This window comes from Acomys minous (assembly GCF_964271855.1).
Source record: "Acomys minous genome assembly, chromosome: 2".
Taxonomy (NCBI): domain Eukaryota; kingdom Metazoa; phylum Chordata; class Mammalia; order Rodentia; family Muridae; genus Acomys; species Acomys minous.
In genome coordinates, this window is record NC_140484.1 from 78,262,837 (window position 1) to 78,276,945 (window position 14,109).

Here is a 14,109-nt window from a genome sequence, read left to right on the forward strand (position 1 = left end):
CTGCCATAAGGTGACCTTTGTTCTGTCACATGCTTCCCACTATCTGCCCCTTCACAGCTTAATATCAATGGACTGAAGAAAAGCTAACAATGGACCGAGACTTCCGAGCTCATAAGCCAAAGCCAATCTGTTCTCCATTATTTTTCCCCAAGTATTTTTGTCACAGTTATAAAACACTAACACTGATTTTTAAGATGGTGTGTTGGCTGGCTTTTATATCGGCCTGACATAAGCTAGAGTCTTCTGAGATAAGGGCACCTCAACTGAGAAAATACCTCCTTAAGGTCTGGCTGTAGACAAGCCTGTAGGGCATTTTTAAAATTAGTGATTGATGTGGACAGGCCCAGTTCACTATGAGTACTGCCATCCTCGGATAGAAGTCTTGAGTGTGTATATATATATATATATATATATATATATATATATATATATATATATATACATATATATAAAAATATGGAAAACCATGAGGAGCAAGCCAGTAAGCAGCATTCCTCTATGGTCTTTTCATCAATTCCTGCCTCCAAGTTCCTGCCTTGAGTTCCTGCCCTGAAGTCCTTCCTTGATGCACTGTGATATGGAAGGTTTTAGTCACAGCAATGCACAAATGTCTAGTAAGAGTGCTACCATCCACTTTCAACTTGGTCTGTATCAGGGCCCTAGGGCTTTGGCATGGTAGATGTCTGAGGCTGGATGGTTCTCTGCTGTGGGAAGCTGATCTGAACATTTCAGTGCTTAACAGCACCTCTGGATGTCTCTAAACTAGACGCCAATAATAACTCCATATCTGCCAGCTGTGACAACCAAGAATGTCCACAGGTCTTGCCAAATGGCCCCTGTGACAGCAAGTCATCAGGTGAAAGCCACTGTTCTACACTCATTCCATAAGGTATTTGCTATTTATTTATTTATTTGTTTGTTTATTTATTTATTTTAGACCTGAGGACTGAACCCAGGACGTAGTGCTTGCTGAGCAAGCACTCTACCACTGAGCCAAATCCCCAAACTCCTGAGCTCATGAGTCATTATATTTCTCATCTGAATTTCCATAGTTATCTAGGGCTCTCACCAAAGAGATCTCTCTTGGGACTTGTGACAGGTGCTGTTGACCACTGCTCTTCACCTCCATCTGGCTATTTCTTAGGTCCCAGACAAGGCCTCCTGGTTTTCCCACAAACCTGTTCCTCCCTCAGCCTTTCACATTTCAGTAAATGGCTTTCAGCCCTGGCCTAGGCACCCTGGGCCTGGCCTGTCCAAGCCATCCACAAACCCCGCCTGCTCAACTATTCCTGAATGTGTTTCATCATATCTACAGCAGTACTCAAGTCTAAGTCACCATAGTCCTCACCTGGCCTGTCTTGTGCTTCTCCTGTGCACTCAACTACCCATCTAGATGGCAGCCAGGCTGGTCCTTTGAGGCATGTTCTATGCACCAGTGCTGTGTAAAGTCTCCCTTTGGCTTCCTTTATCTGAGCCTTTCCAACTAACCTCATGTCTGTTCTCTGCATTGCTTCTTCTGTCCTGACACTCGCCCTGCTTGCTGCTTCTGGAACATGCCACAGGTCTCAGAACCTTTGTGCTTGCTGATCTTTCTGCCTGGGACACTGAGAACTTTCTGGATTGCTGCCTCACTAGTCATCTATCTGTTCCAGTGCCCCTCAGGGTAGTTCGCCGAGTGTCCTGTGCAGAGTCCTCTTCCTAACACACTTGCTGCTCCCGCTTGCTTTGTTTCCCTGTTAGCTGGCCTTGAGTACGGGTTGTCATCTTATTTCTTCGTCTTCCTCCTTCATGGAGGAGCTCAAGAAGGGCCAGGCCTCATGTTTATTTCCTTTATTCTAGAACAGTACCTGATATTTATCCCATAAATATTCATTGTGTTTATGACCCAAATGAAGGTTGAGTCTCCCTAGGACATTGCCAACCCTCAAGGTTAAAAATTAGAGCTCCTTCTCTTCCCTTTAGAATGTAAAGGGAGCGGGTAGGGGGGCTGGGGAGATGGCTCTGTTGCTGAGAGCACTGGCTGCTCTTCCGTAGGATCTGGGTTTCATTTCCAGCACCCACATGGTAGCTTGTATTTCCAGTTCCAGGGGATCTGATGCCCTCTTCTGGCATCCATGGGTACCAGGCACACATGTGGTACATAGATATGCTTACAGACAAAGTGTCCATATACAGAAAATAAAAATAATATATTTTTTTAAAACCTGTACAAAATAAAGTATAAAAAGAGGCTGGAGGAAATGGCTCAGTTGCTAAGGCTGCTTTTTGCCCTTGCAGGGGACTGATGTTTAGTTCCCAGAACCCACATCAGGTGGGACAGATCACAATGCTTGTATACTCTGCTCCAGGGAATCCAATACCCTCTGTTCTATGGGGGCATCTTCTGTGCACGTGTGTGTATGTGTGTGTGCGTGCATGTGCACACACAGAGAAATAAGTCTTTTAAATGTATAAAAGCTACCATTAGAGTTTGAAAATATACCACCAAAACTGTAGGATTTACCCCATAAAAATAACTGTTAAGTGCACCAGGCGGAAGTGGAGCCCAGTGAAACCAGACAGTCTCCCTTTTCAAGAGAAGTCAGAGAACAAGCATAAAAGTTAAATATGAAATCTGGACAATGAAGGTGAAAACTAGTTGAAATTCTGGAATCAAAATAAGCCCTGTCTCACACCTGATGTGGCCTGCACAGCCTGAGATCCTGTTTTAGCCTCTCCGCAGACACAGCTACACGGCTCCCCTTCTGGGAGCAGCACTCTGCCTTTCCATGTGTCACCATCTGTCTCCTCAGCCCATGACCTGGCTCTGCTCCCAGCCCTCCATGTTGACCCTGCCCTCTAACCTCTGTGTCTCCCCAGGCGTGAGCACTGGCCTCAGGCCACGTCAACTGGCATACTTCACCCTTTGAATATGATGACTGTGCTACAGCAGTCTAGCGAGAGCCAACCCTAGAACTTGGGAATGTGCATAGGGACTATGGTGTGAGGTCCCTTTGGCGCCATCATCTGCAGTGGATGGCTCTGACCAAGCAGCCAGGCTGAGGGAGCGGGGAGAGCCACACACGTGTCATTACCTTCTTGCTGTTCTCTGTGAGCCACTGAATCCTCTGCTGGTAGAGTCCAATAGTGCTGTTGAGACACCAGAGAAACTGGTCACCAACAGACAGCATCATCATCACTGAACATTGTCACACACGGAAGAAGGTGGCCATGATTTTACAAGTTTCAGTTGTCTAAATTTTTAATTTCAAACTCTCTCTTTTACTTTTATTTTTTTGAGACAGTTTTACTATATAGCCCTGGCTTGACTTGTATGTAGATCAGGTTAGCCTCAACCTCACAGAGTTCTGCCCCAGTGCTGGGTTAAAGGTGCGGCCTTTTCTACATTTTTGAGGGAAAGTGTCACTCTGTAACCTAGATTTATCTCAGACTCTCTCTTTTATTGTTTTCTAATTAAAAAATAATAATTGCTTTGTGTTTGTCTATATGAGTGTTGGGGGAGGGGAGAGGAGAATGAAGGAGGAGGAAGAAAGAGAGAGCACGTGTGTTCGTGTGTGCATGTGTGTGTGCGTGCGTGTGTGTTTCTGTGTGGATATGTGTATGTACATGTGCATGTCTGTGTTCAGGCACAATCACGTTAGGAGGAGGAGGCAGCTTCCCACCATCTCCTGGAACCCTCTCACCAACCCCGCCTTATATCCTAATCTTTTAGCCTTCGTTTCCCCATACTGCAATTAGAGGCATGAGCTACCTGGTTGGCTGAATTTTTAATTTTTATGGCCATGTGGAGCATATAAGGCAAATGTAAAAAAAGAGGAGCTAAGGTATATTTTTTCCAGGGAAGCAGGCCAAGAAGTGGGGGGTGTGGGGACCAAGGCTTGGCTGCAGCAGTTCTCCAAGATGCTGATGACCATAGGTGAGCTGCTGGGAGGATGGGGACAGTGTTCTCGTGAAGAAGGTGGGGGACACCCTTTCTCTCAGATCTGAGTCTGTTTTTAAAAACAGACTCTATTTATTTAGTGTGTTTGAGTGTTTTGCCTGGATGTATCCACTCCATGTGCACTCCTGGTGCCCGGGCAAGTGGGAAGTAGAAGGTGCTATTGGATTTCCGGGATCTGCGGTTAGGGATAGGGTTATTCATGAGATTCCTGGGAGTCAAACTCAGGTCCTCTGTAAGGTTAACAGTGCTCTTAGCTATCGAGCCATCTCTCCATGCTCTCAGATCAGATGAATCTTTACAGAAGAAACTGTCCAAAGTCTCCCAGAGACTGAGCACAAAGCTGTGACAGCAGTAGATCAGTAGGTCAGCAGCCGCTTCCTGGGTAGACTAACAAAAACAAGTTTCTGAAAAGTAGCCAAGGGAATATATTGACCACTGTGCCTGGAACAAAGCAAACTCTCCCGTGGTGGGGTGGACACCAGCGGGTGACAGGCGCTCATGGGAAGCCTCAGTCACTTGAATCTTACTGAGTGGCCTGACTGAGAGCAGCTGGGAGAAACGAACATGGAAGGCCAGGAGGCCAGTGGGAATGAAGCCCACAAGGGGACAGCAGTGGTGCAGGCATGAGTTTGAACACAGGGCTAAGACACTGAGCCTCGCACTGAGACAGGCTTGTGTTTGGCATCTTGCTTTGCCATTCATGGACCGCGTGACCCTTGGAATTTCTGTGTGAGCCTGAACTTCATCATCTTCCATGGAAAGATCAGCACGGCGCTCTGTCCAGGTCAATTTGCCAAATGACTAGTTGGTTAAGCAGGCTTGACTCTCCCTTAAGGATGTTGGGTTTGTTCCTTTCTTTGGTGGATGGAGACGAGTTCGTTGCCCAGGCTCCACTGGGTGGCCACACAGTCATGCACGTATAGGCAGAACTACCTGACTTAGTGATGTATCAAAGGGAAGAGGAAGAGAAACTGACAATAACTGTGACATCAAGTTGGGAGTGGGGGTGTTATGGGGAAGGACCTAGGAGGAAATGCAGGGTAGATATGACTGCATTTAATTGCATATGTGTATTAAACTCTCAAAGAACAAATAAAAACAAAAATATTGAATTTACAACATTCAAAACAACGGAGCCAAATAGTATAGAACTCTACATATGTGTAATCCAGTGACTCAGGAGACTGAGGCAGGAGGATCTCAAGTTCAAGGCTAGTCTGAGCTGCACAGACCCTGTCACAAGCAAACAAATGGACCAACTAAATATCAAGTATTTAAAACATTCTGATCCCCAAAAAACTTTCTATAAAATGTATAACTAAAACATTTTGATAATTCCCACTAACTGGTCACACTATGCATAATAGGTGAGCAACCACCTTTGACTTTTGTTAATTAGTTTGAGAGCAATGCAATGTTTTGGACAGTTGTGAGGATGAAATGAGGTCTTGTAGGCAGCCCTTAGCAGGGCTTCTGGCACACTGAGAAATGTTAGTTGTTAATTATCATCATAGCTTTTCAGGAAATTTTAGCTAGCCATCCTGTCTGCTGATTATCAGAAGGTGTGTGTGTGTGTGTGTGTGTGTGTGTGTGTGTGTGTGTGTGTGTGTTACTTGTGCTATTGACTTAGGTGGGGCTGAGGAGATGAGTCAGCAGTTAAGAGCACTTGGTGCTTTTACAGAGCACCCAGGTTCAATTCTCAGCACCCACAGGACAGCTCATAACCATCTGTAACTCCAGTTCCAGGAGATCCAACACCCTCTTCTGGACTCTTTGGATGCTAGGCACACGTATATCCAGACAGACATGCAGGCAAGACACTTATACACATGAGATAAAAACAATTGGTCTTTGAGTTGGTCACATACCTGGCACACATACACAAGCGTGAGAGCTGTAGCAGTCTGACAAAGCTCTCAGCCATTAACAGCAAACAAAGCTGGGACATCTGAGGCATTTGTTGGAGGTCACCGGGGTTTCAAAGGCCTAGAGATGTCAATCTAGTCCAACTCTCACGTTTGAGAAAAGGGCAAACTACAGGTAGACAAGACAAGCCTAAGATCCACTGGAACGGCTGTATGGTACCAGTCACTTGCAGGCTATGAAATGAGATGAAGCCTCAAGTTTTGGGGTCCTGGGGGACACTGGGAACTTACTCAGAAAGCCTTGATTCGAAGTGGCGGATGGTCTGCGTGGAAAAATGCACTTTGGGCGCAGCATTGCTTTGCTCCTCCCTGAAAGAGCAAAGCTTTATTTGGGGTTTCTCAGGCTCAGGGCTGGGTGTGCCACCACAGCTTTGGGGAGCTTGCGGGGAAGGGTGGAAGGATTTTAGACTTACAGCTCAACTGTGCCCTGGCTTATCAGGTCAGCCAGGGTGAGTTTCTCAAACTGTAAACTGTGAGTTGAAAGCCAGTCTTCAGGGTCTTCCAGAGCTGAGGCCCGAGTCTCATTTTCCTGCAGCCTCTACAAGGCAGAAAGCAGAGTTGGACAGGGAACAGTGCTAAGGAGAACACAGACAAGGGCGCTCTTGGTTCCTCCCATACAGGTATCCAAGGGTTGTGAATTCTGAGAGACCCTCATCCCAAGGTATTCTAGAAATTCTTCTTGCTAACTGTGCAGAGTGGTCCAGGCCAGTAATCCCAGCACTTGGGAGGCTGCTCAAAGCCAGCCTGGGCTACAGAGCAAGGCCCTGCCTCAAAGCACCAACACCAGTGGGCTGTGGTGGCACAAGCGTTTGGTCCCAGCACTTAGGGAGGCAGAGGCAGCTGACCTATCTGACTTCCAGATCAGCTTCTTCTACAGAACAGCCAGGACAGCCAGGGCTACACTGTCTTGAGAAAGCCTGTCTTGAACAACCAGAAAGCAAAGCAAAACAAAAACAGAACAAAAGAAAACAAAACAAACACCAACAACACAACAGCAACAAAGCTAACCTTGCTGAGAGTCTAAACACCAACATGAGGCTGGTTGCCCTGGAAACACCACCCTTTGTATTAGGTCCCAAATGTGGCTCACATGTTCTAGGGCAGCTTACTATGTGAGTGCTCAGACAGACACATAATGACCAGACAACACAATAATAAAGTCAGAACTTCTGCAAAAAATTGGCCCAGAATGGCTAGGATTTTGTCAATGGTTATTTATTTATTTATTTATTTATTTATTTATTTATTTATTTTGCCCCAGTTTCTAACCCAGGCCCATCTGGAGGAAGTCAAGTATGTTTCCCAAACCAGTCACAGAAGATACCATCTTCTGTTGAGTCTTCCTCCAGGCCCCCACCTGCTGAGAGCTTACAGTCAGAGGCACTGGAGGAGCCCCTTTCTTCTATGTGAATTTTTTTATTTCCCATCCTGTTGTTGAGTTTATGGCAAGCACAAATCATGGTGGCTGCCTCCCTTGTGGTGAGCAAGGCCTGGATAAATTTCTTGATTGTTCTCAGTGGGATGATCCTGCTTATTCTCTGAATTTCTAAGTAAGTTCTGTCCCCTAGCATTCTAAGAGACTCTCAACAAACACTAATTGGTCAAACAGAATCCAGGGCATTCTAGCTCCACCCCAGAGCAGTGAGTGGGTGGGTGTTTAGAGGAATAAATTCCTATTGGTCACAGGACTCAGCTATCAAATGTGTGATGATACTTTGTCCCTCGTGACATCTGTGTCACTTAGCAGGAAGCTCAGAATACGCATGTAGAACTGGCAGTGGAGTCAAAGCTCCATTGCAAGCACGTAGCACTGGCCTGAGTCTGCCTTCACTTGTTTATCTCTTCTGGGGTATTGCTGAATCATGGCTTTGAACTGGTCCCATCCCTGGTGCTCGGGCTAGGATGCAAGTAAAAATATTCTCGTCTTCTTGTAGCTTGTACTCTAGTGTGGTTGGACGGACAGTGAACAAGAAGTAAAATCAATATGCAGGAAAGTGTCAGCAGGGAACAGTTACAATAAGAGAGCGGGAAGATGACAAGGGTGCTTTGGGAGGCTGCCTAGCTGAGCAGCAGCCAGGGAACCCCTCTGCGTCAGGCACCGAAGGCTAAGAACAAGCCAGCTCCGCACACAGCAGGGCAGGCACATTCCAGGTGGAGTCGTGGAGATCTGGAGATCTGGAGGGGCTGGGTATGTGAAGATGAGAAGGCAGCCACGTGTTGGAGTGCAGTTGTGGTGCTTCATGTGAGAACGGCCTCCTAGGCTCGTATGTTTGAATATTTGGTCCCCAGATGGTGAACTGTTTGGGAAGGAGTAGGAGGTGTGGCCTTGTTGGAGGAAGTATGTCACTGAGGGTGAACTTTGAGGTTTCAAAAGCCCACGTCATCCTAGCTGACTCGTTGTGCCTTGTGGTGTGGGTTGTCTCTGGATATAAGCTCCAGTACCATGCCTGCTTTCATGCTACCTACCGCGAGGGTCATGGATTCTGAAACTACAAACAACCTACATTAAATGCTTTCTTTATAAGTTGCCTTGTCATTGCAATAGAAAAGTAACTAAGACAGCGGTAAATTACAAGCGATATGATAAAAGGACAGACTGCGCAGGTACAAGGTGCACAAGTGTGCAAGGTAGGGTTAGACAGGAGCTTCCGGTGTAGTACCTGCTGCCTTGACTGTGGATTGAGCGAGGCCATAAGTCACTTCATCTCAGGTCAAAGGCGGTGATGCTATTGTTAACTGAGGGTCTGGAATCCAGCTCAGTCCCACTGTGAGACCCATAGACACACACACACACACAGACACACACACACACAGACACACACACACACACAGATACACACACACACACACACACACACAGAGACACATAGACACAGATACACACAGACACACAGACACACACACACACACAGAGAGAGACACATAGACACAGATACACACAGACACACAGACACAGACACACACACACACACACACACGCCATCTGATGGCTGTGGACATGACCTGAGCTCAGTTCAAAGCTCCCTTCTGGGGATGCTCTTGGCACTCTTGTGGTTTGCCATTGGACTGACATATTATCAGGGCTTTCACTGTAGTGAGCAAGGCGCTGATTGGAGACTGAAAGGTGGCTACTGCAGAGGACAGAGGACACAGGAGGGGAAGCCTGGAGGAGCACAGCATTCGGGCATCTCTGTGTCTTAGCTTTGCCTGCAGTGGCCCTTCTCCTTAACTGTGTGAGGGGCAGTGTGAAGTTAGGGCACGGATCGTGACCCTGCTTTCCTCTGCACCTACACCTCTCAACAACGGTTCTCTCCACTACGACCTGGTTGTTTGCAGAGGGTTGCCACCAAAGATGGGTAAAATAAAAGGCAGCTAACATTCCAGCTGGGGTTGCTCACCTTGCGTTCTTTACCCAAGACCAGTTCTGTCTGGTTTCAAAAGGAAATTAGCAAGTGCTCAGGATGTGTGAACACACACTCCTAATGACTGCAAACACTGACATCACACCTAGGCAGTGCTGAGCACTTTCCATATAGTAGTTATGTAATCCCAAGAGAATGACACTTTTCTGAAGCTGGGGCAGAGACTTAAGGTCACACCCCTGATGGTCGGGGAGCTAGGATGCAGTGGAACGCTATACCAAGTCAAGCTTGTAACAAAAACACTACATCGCTTCTCTGAATGAGCACACACGGCAGCTGTCTGAATGATAGACTTTTTCATTATGTGATTCAATGTGAAGAATACCCCTCCTGCCTTTGAGAGACTCGGTGGCAGAGACTGAAGTCTTCGGCATATGCTTCAGGAAACAAGGCTCTGTATACTGTGACCACTAGGTGGCACTGTTCTCTTCAAGACCTTTCGTACATAACATCGATTACACACCCTTTCTCTCTCTTGCACTTGAAATGGTCTGTGGCTTTTGCTCTGTAGATATCTGAAAGTTCATTCCTATTGTGTCACTTGTGACTGATAACCTAGCTGCTCTTATGCTAAAGTGGGCACTTTTAATTTTTAAATTATATACAACTATATATTACCGTATATAATATATAAAAAAGCTTCCCATATATTTATACTTATATATAAATAAGTTAAAAATTAAAATAAATTATGTAGTCATACATTGGTATATCATAAAAAACGCACACACACACACACACACACACACACACACACACACACACACACACACACGTTCTTCTAGACAGGGTCTCTCTTTGTAGTCCAGGCTGTCCTGGAACTCACTATGTAGACTAGGATGGCCTTAAACTCACAGAGATCCACTTGCCTCTGCTTCCCTGAGTGCTGAAATTAAAGGCGTGAGCTACCATGCCCAGCTCATGCATGATTTTGATCGTGTTTTTCCCTTCCCTCAACTCCTTCTATATCTCCTACAATCTTATGTTCTGCCCTCTCCAACCCCCCTCTCTCAGAACTCCCTCCCCACACAAACAAAAATCAAAACAAACAAATAAGAGTTTATTAAGAAAAGAAAAAGCCCAAATAAAAATTCTACAAAGAAATAATTGAGTTCCTTTTGTCTTGGTCAACCACGCCTAGGCATGGGGCCTGCCCTGGAGTGGGCTGATAGACCCAGAGACACACTGCTGGAGAAAACTGATTTTCTCTTTGCCTACGGGTATTAACTATAATAGCTTCTTGGTTGGGGTGAGGCCTTGTTCTGTAGCGTGGGCATTTTACACAGAGAACACTAAGCCCAGTGTTGGGCAGTCAGAACTCTCTCTGCTCCTAGAGGAGGGACAAGAGGCCTGTCTGTAACTGATGAAGGTTAGTCAGGCCCCTTCCACACCTGGGAAGTCACTTGGTCTGCTATGAAATCAGAGAGAGCAAAGGATGTCATTGGAAATAATGTCACTGAATGATTTCTTCTTTTTCTATTTTATATTTATAGTTTGAGACAGGGTTTCTCTGTGTAATAGCCCTGGCTGTGCTAGACTCAGTCTGTAGACCAGGTTGGCCTTGAACTCACAGAGATAGATCCACCTGCCTTTGCCTCCTGAGTGCTGGGATTATAGGCATGCACCACCGCACATGGCTGAATGATTTCTTCTTAAAATTATCTGTATTTCCTCATTTCCTCTTTTTTTTTTTAAAATTTTATTGTTATTTTAGACAACGTCTTATGTGTCCCAGGCTGGCCTCGAGCTCACTAAGTAGCAGAGAGCTGAGGCTGGCCTTGGATTCCTGATCCTCCTGCCTCTACCTCCAGAGTGCTGGGATTGTAGGTCTGTGCCTCCATTCCTGGCTTCCTTGTTTCTGTTTAATTAAGTTCGTTGAGAGAAGTAGAAGTTGTTTTTCTGGTGTTTAATTGCTAGTATTGTAAATATAAGGCTGGATTTCCTTTGACTGGTATGGAATTTATTTCTAGTGTGGATTTACTAGTGGGTGGAGGCCAGCTGCCTTGCACTCATAACTTGTAGGAATGATTGCTTCTATGGAAGAGAAAATTCTGAGTTGTCAGTGATCTTAGGTAGATGGTTCATTTGCACATGGACTGAGCCTGAGACTACAGGGTGGGCTTTTTTTCTTTCTTTTTTAAAGTTAAGCCTTCTGGCCTGACCCCCTCCCCACTATGCCCACAGCACCTTGACTTCTGGACCTAGGTTTTAGGGACTCCTATAAGAAGTAAATCTCAGGAAGGGGAGTTTTAGAATCAAATGCTTTATACTTCAGGCATTGATAATAAAGCTAGGACCCCCAAATATTCCTAAATATGTAATGATCTTCCTGGATGCGGTAGAACTGTATGGCCAATAAAAAAACTCCCCATTCATAGGGAGGAATGCTTGATCACATTTTCAAGGCTGGGTCCTAGCAAAGAAAGAGATCAGCACATTCCACATTCCCTGCTATGGTTTGTAGCATCACTGGTGGAAAAAAAAAAAAAAAGACTGTGGTTGTTACCAGTAAGTCCTGAGCCTGGTTAATATGTGTAACCAGCAATCCGTCATGTGCATTCTGGGCAAGTGCATTCATAGCCTTCTGGTTCAGCTGTTTCGGTGGACCTCTGTCAGTGTTTCTGTCCATGCTACAAAACAAAGTGAGTTGATCAGTGTCCAGCCCCGTGTCACCTCTCCACCCTGAGTGTCTCCTGCCCCACCTCCACCACTGCTCCTAACAGGACTCAAGAACATTTTTAGTTTTTTATGGAAACTGAAAAGATTCCTCCAGAGTTTTGATATAATTGTGGCTTGTGAGATTTCTTTATTTTATATTCTTACATATACATTTATATATATATATATTTTTTAAAGATTTATTTATTTTATTTGTTGCATATGAGTGCTTTATCTGCAGAAGAGGGTATCAGATTACATTAGATGGTTGTGAGGCACCATGTGGTTGCTGGGAATTGAACTCAGGACCTCTGGAAGAGCAGGCGGGGCTCTTAACCACTGAGCCATCTCTCCAGCCCCCTACATTTATATTATTACACATATGTACAATAGATAACCTATAGCAAGAACCATTACACAATCAGGAATTATATAAATGTTACATTCTTAGTGTTTTGGCTATTTGTATTGGACAGCCTTGAAGAAGACAGCTTTCCTATCTTGGTGCATCTAAATTTCTGAATGTAAATCAATCTCCATCATGAGATATTATTATTATTATTATTATTATTATTATTATTATTGTTGTTGTTGTTGTTGTCGTCGTCGTCGTCATCATCATCATCATCATCATCATCATCATCATCATCATCATTATAGTTTAGGTAGCTTTCAAAAGCCCCGCTCTGTGTAAGATCTTGCATGGAGCACTTATCTGGTCTCTTCTCAAGGCTTCTCCCCCTCAGTTCTCATGAGCAAACTCTTGCTGCTGTTTTTATTCGGAAAGCCACATACTTATACTTACCAGGGGCTTTCCAGGGATGGATCACCCTGACTGTGCAAGGTATGGCTCCTTTGCGTCACCATAATGAAACCACCTAAACCTTCCTCTCTTGGTTGACGAAAGAATATAAATGTATCATTTAGACAATAGATCTCTGGATTCGATCAGCTCAGCCTGAGTGCACGGAACACTCGTCAGCACCTGCTGGCTGTAAGGCTCCACACTCTGCAAGGGTACAGCAGTCAAGAAGATGGCAAGCACTCCCTTGGCACTGTTTCTTCTAAGATAGGGTATCTATGTAACCCTGACTGTTCTAGAACACGTTCTGTAGACCAGGCTGGCCTCAAAGTTAGAGGTCTACCTCTGCCTCCTGAATTCTGGGTTAAGAGCCACTGTGGCTGGCTAGCCTTGGCTCTTTTTGTATTGGGTGAGTAGTTCTGTTGTGGGGCTGCCGTGGGGCTGCCCGTGCACTGAAGGGTGCTCACTGACATTATTGGCCTCTGTCAGTCAGTTGCTCCTTGTCTCCTTCATTCTGACAGCACCAAATGCCCTAGACATGTCCCCAAATAGTCACAATTGTCCTCAGTTGAGAATCACTGAGATAGATACTGCTATTATTCTTACAGAGTTTCTATTCATTAAAAAAAGATTTGTTAGATGTGTATGAGTGCTCTACCTGCACATACACAGTAAACTGCACGTGTGCCTGGAGCCCACTGAGCAACAAATGTTCTTGACCTCTGAGCCATCTCTCCAGCTTCAGGGCTTCTATTCTTGATGAGGAAACTGCCATTAAAACTGCAGAAAATTGGCAGTGGGTTGGTGAGCTGGCGTCATGTGTGAAGGCACTTGCCACCAAGTCTGACAACCAGAGTTCCATTTTCAGAACCTACGTGGGAATAGAGTACAGGCTCCTGAAAGTTGGCCTTTGACCTCTGCGTGCATGTGCGTTGGTATGTATACATGCATGTGTAATCACACACAAATATTTAAAAAATTAATAGGAAGGGAGGACAATGGAGGAGAAAAAGGAGGGAAGAGGGACTTACCAACGTTATTTAATAAAGTCTCAAAGAATCAAATTATTTTATATTTACTTAAAATAAATTATGTGTGTGTGTGTGTGTGTGTGTGTGTGTGTGTGTGTGTGTGTAGCTTAAAGGTAGTCCCTTGGGCTGACAACGTTCTCCACAAGAATCATAGACTTAAAAAAAAAAAACCCAGTATTAGCTATGAGAAACCTCCTATAGAATGGTTGCCTATGGTAGTCCAAGTTAGTCCCAAAACAATATAGACTATTGACACAGCCCTTGGTTGCCTCTCAAGGGTTGAGGGTGAGCCCTTAGTAACGAAGACACAACACATTTAGGACACAAGACT

General features: G+C 45.2%; 1 protein-coding gene across 3 annotated transcripts in view; it reads right to left on the reverse strand.

Moving 5' to 3' along the window:
- The window catches only part of VWA3A (von Willebrand factor A domain containing 3A), a 67,133-nt gene that overhangs the window by 39,607 nt on the left and 13,417 nt on the right, over positions 1-14,109 (reverse strand). For all 3 annotated transcript variants that reach the window (XM_084773195.1, XM_084773196.1, XM_084773197.1), the window contains exons 3-6: positions 11,794-11,917; positions 6,279-6,403; positions 6,097-6,174; positions 3,075-3,129 (exon numbers count right to left, since the gene is read on the reverse strand). In XM_084773195.1, the coding sequence (XP_084629321.1) occupies positions 3,075-3,129; positions 6,097-6,174; positions 6,279-6,403; positions 11,794-11,917 (382 nt within the window). The remainder of the gene's footprint in view (positions 1-3,074; positions 3,130-6,096; positions 6,175-6,278; positions 6,404-11,793; positions 11,918-14,109) is intronic.